The 17751-nt window shown below is 41.0% G+C and overlaps 1 protein-coding gene across 1 annotated transcript in view; it reads right to left on the bottom strand.

Annotated features, from left to right (window-relative positions):
• The window catches only part of XPR1 (xenotropic and polytropic retrovirus receptor 1), a 119888-nt gene that overhangs the window by 23372 nt on the left and 78765 nt on the right, over positions 1-17751 (bottom strand). Inside the window, exons 5-10 of the mRNA XM_069789732.1 lie at positions 9544-9693; positions 9047-9130; positions 8463-8544; positions 5228-5415; positions 4817-4996; positions 130-295 (exon numbers count right to left, since the gene is read on the bottom strand). Of these exons, the coding sequence (XP_069645833.1) occupies positions 130-295; positions 4817-4996; positions 5228-5415; positions 8463-8544; positions 9047-9130; positions 9544-9693 (850 nt within the window). The remainder of the gene's footprint in view (positions 1-129; positions 296-4816; positions 4997-5227; positions 5416-8462; positions 8545-9046; positions 9131-9543; positions 9694-17751) is intronic.

Here is a 17751-nt window from a genome sequence, read left to right as displayed (position 1 = left end):
GCCAATTATTCAATTTCCTATGTCATTGGTAGCCCTCTTCAAAACAGATAGATGATTATGAAGTTGCCTCGCTCAGTGTTTTTCAGGTCATTTTGATCGTGTTAGCCTGGATTGCCAGCATTACTCTACCTGTATTTGCCAGAAGTCCAGCATTGTCCTCCCACTGAACCTCAAAGCTGTAGAAGCAGATCATATATTCCAGATCCATGAGTATCACAACCAGGCTGTTGAGCTGATCAGCCAGCCAGAAATCTGCGAAGCCTACCTTGTGGAAGGGAGCAGTGAACACTCGAAACTGTCAGGAAAAAAAACAGTAATTCATGACAGTGTCAAAGACATCTAAATGCAGTGACAGGACATCACAGCGTTGAACAAATATGGAAATAACAGAAACGCTCAAAGATTTATTGCTGACCTTTCGCTCCTGCTGACAAAAAGATAACTGTTCTCCTCACTTTTAGTACAAATAACATTCCTGCTTTCCTCCTCCTGCAGGCAACGGTTCATGTCCCCCCACCTTTTCGGTTTTTTTACTGGCAGAAGAGCCCAGTCTCCTCCAGCTGAGCTCTTTCCCAGAAACTCCCAGTCTCTGTGTAAGAGCTCTACACAGCTCTGTTTTTCCTGTTGCTCCTCATTTTGATCACTGCTTTCTTTCAGGCATTGTCATATCTATTGACATTTTCCACACTTAACTTCTCCCTCACACTTCATGTCAGTTAGATTATATACTGTCCTGGTTTCAGCTGGGATAGAGTTAACTGTCTTCCCAGTAGCTGGTACGGTGCTATGTTTTGAGTTCAGTATGCGAAGAACGTTGATAACACTGATGGTTTCAGTTGTTGCTCAGTAGTGTTTAGACTAAAGTCAAGGATTTTTCAGCTTCTCATGCCCAGCCAGAGAGAAAGCTGGAGGGGCACAAGAAGTTGGCACAGGACAGAGCCAGGGCACCTGACCCAAACTGGCCAAAGGGGTATTCCATACCATGGGACATCACATCTAGTATAGGAACTGGGAAGTGGGGGCAGGGAATCGCCACTTGGGGACTGGCTGGGTGTTGATCGGCGGGTGGTGAGCAATTGCACTGCGCATCATTTGTACATTCCAATCCTTTTATTACTACTGTTGTCATTTTATTAGTATTATCATTATTAGTTTCTTCTTTTCTGTTCTATTAAACCGTTCTTACCTCAACCCGCGGGTTTTGCTTCTTTTTCACGATTTTCTCCCCCATCCCACTGGGGGGGGGTGGGCAGGGAGTGAGTGAGCGGCTGCGTGGGGCTTAGTTGCTGGCTGGGGTTAAACCACGACAAGACCCTCAGCACGGCCATTAGTCTGATCATGGCTCAGTTTACTTAACACATTAGTAGTTCTTCGGTGTTAGAAGTTGTAAAAGTGACGATTATTACTGCTGGATCTGCCAAAGCCTCTAGCAGGGCAAGAGTTAAAGAAAGGGCTGAGGAAATCCTATTGACTGTCAATTAGACTCCCCCTCAATTGCAGTCCACTTTCTCTCTAAGCCTTAACAGCAGTTTTGCTACTTTCAAACCAGACAGTTTTCATGGTCCATTACCTTTGATTACAACTCTCTCTACCCGGTTAGTTATAGTTACTAACGGCCAATTTGTCAAAGAGACAGCACCAGCACCATCCGGTAGTTCAGAGATTTATGAACCTTTAAATTAATGAAAGCACAGACTAACACTGATCTTTTATATTGCTCTCTTTATTAACCTGAAGGGTGCACAGTTACAGAAACCTGGGAAAGGACTGACACATTCCCATCAGCTTGTAATGCCAATTTAAGACTCTGGTCCTAAATTTCAAAGCCAAATAGGGGATTAAGACTTAGCGGCATAAAGCAGATATGGATCTTGACCTAGAAAGCACTGTGCTCACATAGGACAGCACCTATTACAAAGACTCAAACAGGGCCAGCCATTAGGGAGGTCTGTCCTCAAAGCCGTCCAGCTGCAGAACAGCTTCTGCAGAGGTCAGAGAAGCCACACCAGCCTTCTCTTTCAAAGGTCCTTCCTCCATTTTACCAACACTCCCTGATACTATCTTTACCCGTTTCATCATAGACTTTTTTTTTTCATAAACAAAGACTAACTAAAACAAATGAAATGTGAAAACTGCTTTACAGACAGGTCTCCCTGAAAAAAGAAGAAATTAATAAAATCCATGTTGTTATTTAATTTAGGGAGAGACACCTAGGCACTGTCAGATGACAGCATAAAATTTTTAAGAGAGTAGAAGCTTTCCACCCAAAGGTTACAGCAGACGAGGCATCAGCATATACGTCCACGACCTAGCTAAGGCACTGGCATCTCAGTCAACTACCTTCAAGAACCCGAGCTGCCATTTGAACCCTTCCAACCCCGCATGTCAGGCACCGCGGTTTCCGGCTGCTGCCGCAGGCTGTCCGAGCACAGCTGGAGCTGCAGCCCAGCTGCCAGAGGGTGCTGGCAGCGGAGGGCACTGCCTGCTGGCAGGTACCACAGGCAACTCCTCGCTTCCCAGCTGAGAAGTGTCTGCAACATCCTCGGGAGAAGATGGGCCACAAGAATAAAGTCACAAAATACCAAAAGCTGGACTTGAACCTCAGTTTCACGTAATCGGTTGCAATTACGTATCAACAGTTCCACAATCTGAGCCCAGACTCCCTGGTGCTGATTACTGCAGTTTTAGTAAGTGCTGAGATGGTAGATATTTGAGCTGGAGCTAAACACTTCCTAGATTTTCACCTCTCTCAGACAGGCTCCCTGCAGTTGTTTCACCATTTTGGCACCCTGCGGAGAGCGTGGGCAAGCAGGCACTGTGCTGTCCCCTGTGCTCAGATCCGATTCCACCCGGCAAGCTGCTCTCCTCAGCCTACACAAGTGCACTCATGGGCTTCTCATCTGGCAGCAAAGGCGCAAAGAATGCTCGCCTAAGCACGCAGGTGAGAAAGAAGAGCCTGGCATGGGAATTAAACTTACTAACTAAATTTTTTCACTCGGAGGAAGATCAATTCAGCTGTAACTTGCAGTCCCTCAGGGAACATCAAAAGAGATCCCACTCATAAGTACCAACAAGCAGTTGTTCATGATCACGGGTGGATGCAGTAAGCCTCCCAGATCCATCAGGAAATGCTACAACACACTGAAGTATGCTCCTGATTTGGTTCTAGAAAAACTGAAGGTGCCGGTAACGCTCTGCTACACCTGATATGTCAGACTTCATTTTGGCTGGAAATGAAACATATCAAGCATGTGAAGAAAAACACTCACCAAACCAAAATTTACGTGAACAGCACAGTTAAGAATTGCACTATTTAAACCTCCTTTCACCCAGATAGCTGCTGGCAACTGCGTGGAGAAATAAAATACACCCAGCCAGCCAATTACACACAATAAAAATTAGAAAAAAGCCTAACAGCTACTCTTTATGTGGTTTGTCTGGCCTCTTTTTTCCCCTTCCCCCTTCCGCATAACACAGTCAGAAGTACTGTGTCATTTTTCCACCGTTAAGGCGATCTTGCATTTTGATGAAGCTTTTTTCCCCAGGAGACCCTGGGATGAATTGGCCTCTGAAACACTCAAAGGTATGGCTGTATGGCAGACTGCAGCATAGCCTAGAGATAGCTGGGATTGAGTAGGTCCTGGAAACTGCCCAAGAGCTCTGTGAAGACTGAGAATCTTACCCTGTTAAGATATTAAGGTAAATTAGCACAGATATTGCTCATATGGTTAGATCACTTCCAGTGCTTCCCCTAGCACCAAGGGACAGCAGTAAGACTAATGAGGCTTGGGACTAAAGGTACATCTATGAGAGATGGCTGAATGCTGGAAGGCAGAAAAGGAAGAAACTGAAATAGAAGTAAGCTAGCAAATCAAATCACAGAGGTAAGCACACAGAGGTTAACTGGCTGTGTGTATACCTGCACACACATGCCTGAAGCACGATTCTACGTTTCATCTTTGTCATGTTCCAGATAAAGTTAATTGTTTTAATTGGCATTAAAATGATTCTACGAATAACGCCAGCCAGCCAAATCCTCTTCCGCCCAATGTTCTCAGAGCAGTTCCAGCAAGAATAAGGTATCAAGGGAACCCACTTGATTAAAGTCAATTTTAAAAGGGCATACAGGGTGGTGATGAATGTGTGAAACAGCCATTTGGGAAGAAACTGATGAGCCATCCAACAAGTTTGAAAACTGTTCTTTTGGAGCTTCCACCTATAACTGGAACACTGAAGTAGCACACATATTTACATTCAATTTACCAGACTTATCTTACCTGGAGAATAGGAGCTGGGTCTAAAATAAATAGTTTAAGACCAGAAAGAGATTTGCTGACACCCCCCCCCCCCAAACATAATTTTATAAGCAGTAACCTTTGCAAAGGTTCCCCCTCCATCAGTGAACCCTCTCAATGTTGGTGCTCACCCAGTTTGGGCTGAGGAGCATCCATGCAGCCTTGTCTTAGCACTCCTAATCAAACTGTTTCTCTACAGTAAGGAACAAACAAGTAAAGATACCAGAGTGTTTCTGTATGTGCAAAAGTATGTATACAGCTGTCTATAGAAAGATTAACAAGTAGCTATCTGCAATATGAAGATAATGATAGACTGGTACAGACAAGCAGTTGCTTCTGTAAACACATGCTCAACAACCATTTGCAGTCAATACTTTATCAGGTCTGCTCTATGAACACACAGTGGTATAAGCATCCCTCTTTCCTGAAGATTAGTGACACTTGTATATACTTAACTGCTACTGCTCAGCTACAGCATTTAAAAAAAAAAATTATTTATTTAAATCAAGTTTGAGACTTACCAATAGTTTCAGCAGCCAAAACCGGGACTTGTAATATAAGGTTTTGGTGGGGTTGATGAGAAAAAGCAACATGAAGCCATACAAGATGAGTGGATTCACCTGCATAGGGATGTAGGTGAATTTACCATATATACATGCCAGCAGGCTCAGGCACCACAAAACCCCCAGGAAACCAGCAATCTACAGAAAGATAGAAAAAACACATAGATACCTTATGAAAATATAGCTCCGAAACCTACAATGAATTCTCATTATAAGAAAAGGGAGAGCAGTGCTCAATCCTGTAATCTAATTAGACTTGAGCAACTTCCTCTTCTAATTGTATTAGAACTCCTTGCCAGGAAACAGTGCAGGATTTATCCTCCTGATACGCTGCACAGCTCAACCACTCCTACAATCTATTCTGTTTACCTCAAAGAGATGTTGATGGGACAAGTTGCTGCGGGGATTGAGTTCAAAGATGAGGACGTGATTCACTCCAGCCTGTCTCCAGCCATATGTGTTGATACCCAGGAGAAAGAGGAATTCTATCAGGAGAAAGCCACCTCTATAGATTCTCACCAGTGGCCACACATTTGGTCCATCTATAAAAGCCACACCTGGCAAACACAAAAATGAAATGACCTTAATGATAGCACAAGTCATGTCACCAAGCAAAGCTGTGCTCCACTGCTTTATGCTGGTTCCCAGATGTTTGGCTGTACCCCATGAAAACCGTATGCTCATATGCACCTGCATATTCCAGCAAGTGGAGAACTTTTTGCCTAGCCTGTCAGAGGATTTAGGAGTATTCTGGGGAAAATTTACTCTCCAGCTGGTGTAGTCAGGTCATTAGCAGCATCTTAAGTCCCCTGTCTCACACTACAGGCACAAGGGACAGCACTAGCATAAATCTTGACTATATGCACTTAAATGTTCTGGTTTAATGGAGATGAAATCCCAATGGACAGATACACAAATACGTCAGCTCCCCACAAAACCAAGAGCACCATTACAGCATTTAAAACAATGCTAAACTGCACCTAATCACTGAACTCAATGCAAATGTAATGTAATACATATTCATAACTAGCAATATAACAACCAGCCACACCCAAACAGAAAACCCAACATAAGGCAGCAATACTGGAAAGCCTGTTGCTTCCTTTGTTCAGTCTTCAGGGTTTTGGAAAAAAATTTGCTTAATTTCAAATGATGAGCAGCCTTATAGAGCAGCAGCTTTCTCTAGCACAAGCCTCTTTGCAAAATACTGTCCCTCGGTTGCCCGATATGGGTTTTATGAGAAAAGCACAAATAAAATACAGTTATTTGAACCCTCAATTTCAGTTTCATTGAGTGTTTCTCACCCACATGCCTTTTACAAGGGGAAAAAAAGAACATGCAGTTTTACAGAATTGATGCTAAGAATTTATTATGTCTACATTTTATGTCTAAATTACAAGCCAATTTTTCAAACTTTTCTTCAGAGATAGCATAGCCATAAGAAGTTCCACAAGTTCAGCATCTGTGCTTTATACTACATAAAATTATGGAGGAAAATTGTGCAAGGAACAATGACTCAAGAACTGTTGCTTAAAATTTAAAATTAAAGAGACTATTGGGTTCAGGCAAAATAGAGTTGAATTTTGGACAGAAATGACAGACACCCCAAAGAAGCTGAAAAAAATGAGTCTTAAACATGAAATTGAAAAAACAGCATTTCAAATTTTAATCTGAAATACCAGCAGACAAAACCAAGGGAGGTGATTCCAAACAGGACAGAGTAGCCCAAAAACTATTGAATAAGAAATGACCAGTCAGAATAGGACAGATGTGCTGTGTGCTATTTGAGACAGAACACCCAGACAAAGGTTCATCCCGAGGTGAACACAGTTCAGGGCTCTGTACTACAGCCCTGAGGCAAAGAGATTTTCCATTCATATATTGTTTCCACTTAAACGCAATACAAGCGAAGTCACCTCCTACAGTCAAGCAGGTACGTGACACTCGATCAACTCGTCCCTTCGGCAAGCGCAGGCTCTGAACAAGATGCTCAGAGAGGAAGATGCCCCTGGTGACAAGCCCAATGGCATCACAGCCTAATTCTCAAACAAGAGACAGGGCACTGCCCATTTCCATGAACTTTCAACTTGGCACCTAGGAAAGCTGATACAGAAACAGTGAGGCCTCAAAATTCATACACCCCGCTGAGATCCACCTGTAGCATTTGCAGCCTTTAACAGACCCAAAGGTATTACGAACTTGTGTCTGTAAAATGTTGCTGTTCTAGTTCTAAAATCAGGCAATACAGAAGTGGTTTACTATTGAAGTCATGTTCTAATGCTGTTTCACAGATTCTACCCATCCAACACTAAAATCCTCTCTCAGTCAAAGTAGCAGACAAGTTAGCAAAGTAATACCCAATTAAAAAACACTTTGCAGTTAGAATACAGTTTTTGCCCAATATCTGAAATAACGTACAGATACCGCACCATGTCTGCTGCTACAACCATACCTATTACTCACACTAGGTTAGTAACATCTGCTTTAGAGATGCAGTAAGTTTTATGAATTCATTCTCAACTGTGTCACTTTTTCATTGTTAATATTGAGAGATAAAGCAAACACAACTGACTTCACTCATATTTGCATCTCCCACAGAGATCAAACATGTAAGTAACAGAAAAAAAGAGATACGATGAATAAAGAACAGCTTCTACACGTTAAACAGACGCTTCACACAGACAGGTCAACTTCCTGCCTCTACTATAGGAAGACCAAACAGGAAGCACTGCAAACAGCTTCTCAAACAGAGACATTTTATCCCAAGAGATGACTGGATCCAATTACAGAAGCATCTGATTAAAAATTCTTTTAAGTCAAAAACACAGACATAGGCTTTCCCTAATGCAAGAGCTCATACGTTCATTTGTTAAGCCTTTTCCTTTGTACTGACTGCTAAGCAAGTTACACCACTACCGAAATCACACACACAATTAGTAAAGCTGCTTGTGATTAAGCACTGTATCTGACTCTACAGTACTACCATGGCTTTTACTCTAATCAGAGTCCAAACTCAGAAGGCACAAAGCAGAATAAAACCAAGGCCCGAGATATGCAATAATTTATTGTAGCTTTTAAACAATCTTGCCAAAATCTGCCAACAAGAACAATTCAATGAATTCCATTAATAGGCACCAGACATTGGAATCCTAGAAATTGCTACATGAAAATGTACTGAGTAGCATGGTGCTCACGTGGCTCTATGTCTGGTCTCATTCTCTGTAGGGAGTCAGTACCATGCAAAACTTAAGCTCTACGAGCACCCCTCTCAAGGTGGCAAGGGTTGTCTGTTCACAGGACGATAACAGAAATCTGTCTTTCTACATGGATGTTGCACCTCCAGAATACCCCTCCGAGAAGGAGAAGGAAACCAGGAGAACGAACCATAATATGTTCAAAGTCCAAAATCCACATACACAACATGAAGAAACCCACAATCTATTACTGAGCAGAACTAATAATTCTCAGCAGTGTGATCTGACTCAGGCTGATTTAACCCAGAATATCCTGATCAACCCAGTTCAGATCCAGGACCTCGCTAAGTGATGAGAACATACCCAAACCAAGGTACGGCAGCCAGCGGGGTCCAGCCAAGGATACCCACCTGAAAGTATGACAGTGACGTTCAGTGCAATGAACAACCCACAGAACAGTCCAACCCTGAATGTAGTCCAGGCTGGTACAGGCTGTGAACAAAGCAATGGCGGAATTAAGGTGGGGTAAGTAGGTTATCAGCAAAGTCAGATTAATTTGCAGAGTAAATTTAAAATCAGGGATACAATGTTCTGATCCCTGATTGCACTCTTGCTCTTGAAGTTTTTCAAACGGAAAATGCGGCATAATATTCTTGCGTATGTTGTTGCTGTGTTGAAACAGAACTTGGGCATCTCAATGCCCTTTGAAAAATATTCCAGACCACACAAACACTAAGATATGTTATTATTAGCACAAATTTCCTTTTACTATTTATCTCATCCCTTCATTACCTTGCCTGCATGCATTAGGAATAGCAAGTAAGCTATTTCCAAGTCTTCCGGAACTAAAGCAGATTACGTGACCATGCCCCACCTCACAATTTGTGGAACATGCTCATGTCAATTATTTTCACTACTTTGTTCAGATGTTGAATCTAATTTGGCACCTTGACAGGTTGGAGAAGCAGCTTGGCTACATAACTTGATCTCTCACCTGAGCTGCTCCTAAGGGTGGAACACGCAAACGTTTCATAGCCTTCTGTCTGTCTCCATCTTCTAACTCATTGGTCACCACTTCCTAAGGAGATAAAGATACACATCACAGAAGTTCATTCTAATGATAAGCACATGGTACTGCACTAAAACCAAAAATAACGGTTGATTTCCAAGTTACATTTGAGCCCTGGCCCAATACTCTTCTAATACACAGTAACAAAGATGTGAAAGGCTCATCATGCTGCATCAAGTTATTACAGAATACAAGCTAACACTGCACTAGCTTTTCAGAGCAAAAAGTTACCAGCTGAAGAGAACATACACAAGTTTATGTAAACAATGCCAGAAATCAGTGGCATTTCAAAATCAATTAATAGTTGTCTTGGTGAAGAATATAAGCTATAGAGAGGGTAAAATGTTATAGGAATCAGTAGTGAGCAAGAAAACATTGTTTTCTAGTTAAAAGAGGAGCAGTACACAGACTAGCATCTTTACCTCTGTTTCGGAGATAAGCTGGTTGATCTTCTTGCAGGTGTAGAAGGGTGCCACCTCCACCTCGGCCACCCGCCATTCTGCTCCCCGCGTCGTCTCCAGGTTCTTGTCATGCTTCTTTAAGATCTTGCGGAAACCAGTGAAGTTCAGGTTCTGCAGACAAGGGAAAAGAGTTACTGGCTTTTAACCTCAGTCAGCTCCCAAGGAAGTTAAATAGTTGTATTTCCAGTGCTAGCAAAAAAGGAATAGTTAAGAAGAAGAATCAAAATTATTGCGTCTATTGTCAGGAAGTTTTTGAGTTATCACTTTATTAGAAGTAACACATATCCCTTGCAAATAACAGAAAAAATGTGGGGCATAAAAAGAGGTAACTTACTTGCAGGGAACTACCTAAACCTCATGTTCCCTGAAAAGCCAAATCACTGCCACTTTCCTCCTTAATAAAAGAAGCAATGATGTTCCTGATGAAACCTCACTGAAGACAAATAACCTTTGGACATACTCAAAACTTGTATGCCTGAAGTTATTTCAAGACACGCTCCCTCTGGGTACTCCTTACTGCATACGTTCCAGGTACTGCAACTCGGCAACTGTCTCTGGATTAGCAGTAGTTGTAATGAGCTCTTAACAAATATATAAAGCTGCAGGAAGACTATATTTTGTCCCAACTTCCACAGTCATTACCAATCTTTCAAGGGGTTCTACCTTCTGAAAAGGCTAGGCTACTGACTTCTAGTTCATTTAAACTTTACATTGATTTCAAATCAAGTTCTCCAGATAGGTGCATTATAGAAAGGAAATCCTTGTACAGAACTTTTAAATGCTGCAGATTAAATCCAGACAAGTGCATCCCCATAGCAGCATCCTTTTCCACAGAGTACATTGCGCAATGAGCGCAAAACTAGTTTAGGCTTCCAGATGTGGGAGATGTAACTCTCTAGTCTGCAGAGATAAGCACACAATGCTGCATTAAAACAAGAATTAATGGCTGATTTCCAAGTTATGTATGAGCCCTGACCCAACACTGTTCTAATGCACAGTAAGTGAGATAGGCAAAGCTCATCACACTGCAGACAATTGCTGTGACAAGATGCATGTGAAACCCTGCATTTCATTATACAGAAACTACCACTTGAAAGACTCAACATTTCATTAAAGCAACAGCAGGAACGCAGACAAGACCATTGCAAGATTCACTTCTGGAAAAGCTTAGAAAGTAAACCAAGTAAAAGCTTGGAAAGAAAACCAGAGAAAACAGCAAAATCAAATGCCCTGAGGAGAGGCGCCAACTACTCAGTGAAATTATTTTCAATCTAATTATGCTTAGAGTGATTTAATACCAGACCCCTACCATATAGGTGGGGAAATGAGGCTAGGGAGACAGGAGCAGGAAGCCAATGCATTAATGAACTGCATTATTGGAGACAAGAGACTTCAATTACTTTCTATTGGAAAAGCCAGCATTCCACCCCAGGGAAAGCAGATCACTATTTCAGAAATTGGAAATTAAAAAATACAACAAAATTATGCTTTTGGTCAGAGATTTTTCTGTAGCCTGAACTAACATCACTTTATCTGACACGTGTGCAATCACAGTCTAACTCTGGTGTGCCTTGGCCAGTCGGGGCATGGTTACAGCAGACACCCTAGAGCCTCTCCAGCAGCATTTCATCCTCTGGCTACAAAAATTCTGCAACCCCAAAATGCATGATAAAAACACTGTTGCTTACAGTGGCACTTCTGACAAGGGATGCTCAAGTGATGGAACTGTGAAACAGAACAGTCAAACATCATTTACGCAGTCAAATGTTTTCTATTCTTGCTATTCGTGATGTTTTTATCTGGCAAGGGGCTTTCTCCAAGCCTGACTTCCATTTCTGCTGGATACTAACTGAATCCACTGAAGTGAATCAACTAATGGCATGTTTTGTCATTAAAGGTGAAAAAACCCAAACACTGCAACTTACACAATAATATAATGCAAGATCATGTAGAATCAAACAGTGGACTCAAAAATCTTTGCCCATATACAAGCCTATTAGGAAATGCACCAGCAAGGCAAGTGCACAGCAGCTCAGTAAGACTGACTCAGCCTCCGTTATTTGCTCAATGAATGTACTATATTATATTCAGTATATGTAAGTAAATATTATATACTTAATTTGTCAAGATTTGTTTGTTCTAAAACATAATATTTCAAATAGATTTATTTATACATGTACACACTCTAGAATGATATATTACTGTTAACAATAAATTCATTTTATCAGAAGTATAATCATTGGTAAGTTAAACAAGTAACAGCTGCCCTGGAGACAAGTTACAGTTTCACTTGATGTTTGGTTTGTGTACCTTAGGAATGAACACATGCAACATTTGCTTTTGCAAAGACTGAGGAATTTGCTTCATGTGGATTTTCCTTTCTTAGTAACTGAACTCAAGACTTCAGCATTTAATCAAAGCCACAGTTTGATACTTATAATGCCACTGTTGACTTCACTTTACCTCTTACATGAAGGCCTCGGTTACATCATCTTCCCACTAGGTTATTGTTCTTTCTCTCCAAAACTCTAAGAGCTTGATTCCTAGTTTTTCCTATTCTAAGGTCAGAAGTGATTAAGAGTAATATTCTGCGATTTGGTTTTATGTCTGTTTTAGCCCTTGTATTTCTTGTCCTCAACTTCAAGACCAATTTGAATTAATTTTTCTCATTCTCTCTTTCAAGGTATGTTGTAGAAAGAAGCTCTGCTCCTTTTGGAAACTGTGAAAGCTATCAAATCCAGATGGGTTTTACATCAAGACTTAGTATACATACAATGGACCAAGACTCATGGTAGCAAAAAGTAAAAATATAAGTGTGCAAGCCTTTCTTCACTCATGAATAGTAAGAAGATTTTCCAAAGGAATGGCCCATGTCATCCCCTATTTAAATTCTTCATCAAGCCTAAGAAGCAATTTTTTATAACCAAGAGTAAGAGCTTTCTTTTCTTTTCTTTAAAGAAGAAATCACAGCAGGTAATACTGCTTTGCTCCATTCCTGAAAAGCTACAGATACTCTACCTTTCCCAGGATTTTGAACTAGAAACTCTCCAATAGTCAAAGGGCTTTACTGAGAAACTCATAAATGGTTTTCGGACATATGCTCAGAGACACCACTTTAGGAGAGGTACAAAGACCCAGAATTTTGGAAGAATTAAGTTTTGTCCATACCGCAGAGTGGTATTCAGGTAATTCTTACGGTGAATTTTGTTTAGTAAAATTCTCCAGTACAACGCTTGTAAAGATCTAAATACAGATGTAGTGAATTTAAGTTCAAACATTCTTATTTAACAACTTAAAAACCCTCACAGTAAGACATTTAAAAGCACTTCAGAGTATTTAACACCAAAAGAGCTAGACCAGCAAAAAAGATCTTAACAGTTTCAGATTTTTGTTTCAAGATTTTTGGAACAAAATCAGCATCTGCAATATTTACCATGCCCTTTCATGCCAGAAATCCAAGTAAAACTAAGGATTTGTTTTTTTCATACTTCAAGGCAAACGAGCCTGTATCCTACAGAATTAAAAACAGTGGTGGTTTTTTTTTTTTTAATGGATGTTTTAACAAGAAATGCTGATATGGCAAGGTCACAGTCACTACCACGGTAACACCAAGAGGAAACAGTACGTTAGCATTTCAAGTTTCATTAACAAATATTAGATAAAAGAGCTTCCCCAACTTGCCAGCTCCAACCCTGCACAGAACAACACACTGCAGAAGAAGGAGGTCCTGATGTGACTTCATGTTCTGGACATGCCTGGGCCAAGGGTGCTGGGGTCAGCCAGCTCGGAAAAAGAAAAAGGAAGGTCCTTCTGCAGGTCAGCTTAGCATTTCTAGCTCAACAGAAAGCAACAAGATGTACGCTGCTAACTGCTAGGCATCTGCCTTTTCTTTAAAACATGATTATGATACCAGATGTTTTTACATCTTGTGTTAAGAAAAGAACACAGCGGCCTTGTTATATTGACTAGTGGTGGATAAGAAATCCTGCGTTGCAAAATGTGTAAGATGCCAGAGCAAATTACTTTTGGTCATTCTTGCAGTTCCCCGAGAAGATAAGAACCTTAGGCCCTTTTCAGATAACTTAGCTCAGAGTGTCAATATAGTTTGTGTCAAAAGAATGTAAATCAAGAAAAGACAGATAGTAGAGTTACTAACGAACATTCTTTAGGCTAAGTTGTATCAAACATGTAAAGTGTCCCACTGCGCAGAATCACTAGAAAAGGGTCAAGTAGGGGACAAGTGAGGAAGACTATCGAAGACCACCAGAGGACCCCTGAAGACCACCAAAGATCTCGAGTGTGCCTGCGCCAAGGACGTTTACATATATTAATGAGTTCCCAGAATTCAGATTAATATGTTGATTATTTCCAGGAAAAATCATGAATATGTATATCCATTTTGTATATAATCGCAACTGTTGAAAGAATTGGTGTGCACGACAGGTGGAGCGATCCCCCGTGTACCGAGCGCTGCAATAAAGAATGCCTGCTTTCTAAAACTCCAAAATTAAGTCTTACGAGTTTCTGAAGTGCCGACTTACGGTAACAGTTTTGGCGACCCAGATGGGACCCTACTCCTGAACCTCAATGGATCCTGGGATCCCAGGGACCTCAGCCGGCACCAGGGGTTTCTCGGAGGGGACCTCAATCCCTGGACTGAAGAGCTTGGAGTAAGAACCCTGGTTTGTGAGTATAAGGCATTCTTTCTGATTATGTTTGGTTTGTAACACCCACCCATCAGTTGCAGGCTTAGAGTGCACTGGGTTGGAATATAGGGAAAGTACCCTATGAGCAAGGGACAAGTCTCCCTTTTGATAGAAAAGAAGGATAAGTCTCCTTCCAGAGGGATATGTTTCCCATTTGAAATGTTGAATGAATGGATGTGGCCACTGTAATAATTTTTAAGTTTGTGTCTTTGTTTGATCGTCCTATTTATTATTCTGTGTAGTTGTTGTAACAATTTTAGTATTCCTTGTATATAAATTTTGTCTCACCTGGCAATTGTTTATTGAAATGGATGCAGGAAATTCTACTGGAGGTGTATTAAAGAAATCTCCTTTGGGATGTGTTTTACAACATCAGAAGCAAATCACTGGACCCCCAGGGGGGTCAGCCAAGAAAACAGAATTGATAAAATATTGTAATCAATGGTGGCCTCTCTATAAGCTGGATAGTGGTGAAAAATGGCCAATGAATGGTGCTTTGAATTATAATACATTGTTACAGTTAATGTTGTTTTTGAGGAGAGAGAATAAGCAGGATGAAGTAATGTATGCAAATATGTTTTTTGAGTTAAGACGGCATCCACAGTGGCAAAAGAAGTGTGGAATTAATGTAGCCCCTTCTGATCCTTTGGTGTTGGCATTAGAAAAGGATAAGGAGGAGAATAAAGGAAAAGCTTTAAAAAGATGTTGTTCGCATGTAGTATTGGACAGAGGTGTTTGAAGCTAACTCAGGAGGAAGTTGAAGAGGATTTGGAAATGCTGGTAGCACCTGGACTGAGAGCCCCAAGGCAGGGATTTGAGCTCTGTAAGAAGGAATCTGAGGATGAGAGTGATGAAAATACTGATGAAGCTGCCAGTCACACTCTAGTAGCTGAATGGACTTGGAGTAGGCTGGGTGTTGGCTTGCAAGCCCCATTACGGCAGGCTTTTGGGAATGATGGACTGGTTGTGGTAAAAGTTCCATTTTCATTTTCAGATCTGAATAACTGGAAAGCTGCTGCAGGAAATTATCGGGATGATCCAGAAAAGGTAGCAAATGCCTTTGGAATGATGGTTAAAATGCAAAATCCAGATTGGCAGGATGTTGACGCTATTTTACAGGTGGTGTTTGATAGTACAAAAAGAGACATGGTTCGTAGGGCTGTGAGAACTCAGATTCAGGCACAGTTAGCCTCAGGGATGTTGCAAGGACAAGTAGAGAATCATTTCCCTTCTGCCGATCCTGGGTGGGATCCTAATGATCCTAGGCATAGACAGATGCTAGCACGATATCAGAAGTGGGTGTTGTTTGGAATACGAAATGCAATGCCAAAAGCTATAAACTGGTCTAAATTGTATGAGATTAAGCAGGACAGGAAAGAGTTGCCAACTGATTTTTTTAATAAACTAAAGGAGGTGGCTCGGGAATATACTACTCTAGATACCGAATCAGAAGAAGGAAAAAGTCAGTTGGCAACTTTCTTTGTTGGACAATCGTCTGATGATATTCAGACGAAGTTACAAACATTGCGAGAAGCAGAGGCTAGAGATATCAGAAAGATGTTGGACATTGCTTGGATAGTGTATAGGAATAGGGATCAACAGAAGGAAAGAAGGAATGCGAGATTAATGGCTGCACTCGAGAGTATGCAAGTGTCTAGGAGGGGAGTAAGGGGGGGATCAAGAGGTGGTTTTAGAGGAAGAGGCTGAGGCCGAGGAGTAGCAAACCTGACTGTGGGACAAAATCAGTGTGCATATTGTAAGAAGAAGGGTAATTGGAAAAATGAATGCCCTTCCTTGCTGGAATTGAAAGGAGCGGGGGCACCTGTCCTAGCAATAGAGGATGAGGACTGGAGGGGACTGGAGGACTCTTCCCTAGCAGAGCCTCTGGTTATAATTAAGCTGGGGAATGAGAAGGTGGAGTGTTTGACAGATACAGGGGCAACATATTCAGTTTTAAATACAATGCAACCTGAATTAGGGATCGAGTCAGTAAGAGTTATTGGTGCAACAGGAATCTCTGAGCAGAAGCCATTTTTTAAACCTTTAAAGTTCAAAATTGGAAAACAATGGGTTACACACCAATTTCTTTATTTACCAGGTGCACCAAAACCATTGATAGACTGAGATTTGTTAGAAAAACTTGAAGCAGAAATAAAATTTAAGGAGGGGGAAGTAGAAGTACTGATACCAGAATCTAAATATATCCAAGCATCAGTATTTTTGTTACAGGAAGATAAACTGGTGAGTGGAGAAATACCTACAGAAGCAGAGGAGGCAGTCATTGAGAAGACAGAGAACTATACAGTGGATGCTATCCAAGCCTTCTGAGTTGAAGTTTCTAGTTTATCCAAAGTGGTTCTTCAAAACAGAACGGCATTGGATATGGTCTTGGCATCTCAAGGAGGAGTTTGTACAGTCATAAATGCCAGTTGTTGTGTATATACAGATCAGACAGGGAGAATTAGCACAGACCTGAATGAAATTTGGAAGCAGACTCAACAAATACACAGAGTGACCATGGATGATACATCTTTGGGACTTGAGGAAGTTTGGAACAAACTAACTTCTTGGTTACCTAATTTACAATTGTTTATATTTATAATAGTAGTTATTGTTATTAGCATCAGAGCTTGTGCATTAATTCAATGTTGTAAATGTCTCGTAAATTGGATCTCTTATCAAACTAAATATATGTAGATGAGGGTGATAATTACCAACCCTCAAAAGAAAAGGAGGGATCTATCCAAGGTGTTTTACATCTTGTGTTAAGAAAAGAACACAGTGGCCTTGTTATATTGACTAGTGGTGGATAAGAAATCCTGCGTTGCAAAATGTGTAAGATGCCAGAGCAAATTACTTTTGGTCAATCTTGCAGTTCCCCGAGAAGATAAGAACCTTAGGCCCTTTTCAGATAACTTAGCTCAGAGTGTCAATATAGTTTGTGTCAAAAGAATGTAAATCAAGAAAAGACAGATAGTAGAGTTACTAACGAACATTCTTTAGGCTAAGTTGTATCAAACATGTAAAGTGTCCCACTGCGCAGAATCACTAGAAAAGGGTCAAGTAGGGGACAAGTGAGGAAGACTATCGAAGACCACCAGAGGACCCCTGAAGACCACCAAAGATCTCGAGTGTGCCTGCGCCAAGGACGTTTACATATATTAATGAGTTCCCAGAATTCAGGTTAATATGTTGATTATTTCCAGGAAAAATCATGAATATGTATATCCATTTTGTATATAATCGCAACTGTTGAAAGAATTGGTGTGCACGACAGGTGGAGCGATCCCCCGTGTACCGAGCGCTGCAATAAAGAATGCCTGCTTTCTAAAACTTCAAAACTGAGTCTTAGAGCGTTTCTGAAGTGCTGACTTACAGTAACATTTAGGGACCCCAAAATGAAAAAAAAAATAAACAACTGGCTTGAACAAGGCAACTCAAGGATACACAAAGCACAGAGACA

Source organism: Haliaeetus albicilla, chromosome 8 (genome assembly GCF_947461875.1).
Source record: "Haliaeetus albicilla chromosome 8, bHalAlb1.1, whole genome shotgun sequence".
In the NCBI taxonomy this organism is placed as follows: domain Eukaryota; kingdom Metazoa; phylum Chordata; class Aves; order Accipitriformes; family Accipitridae; genus Haliaeetus; species Haliaeetus albicilla.
Note: the sequence above shows the minus strand (reverse complement) of the source record. Positions and strands in the feature narration are given on the sequence as shown.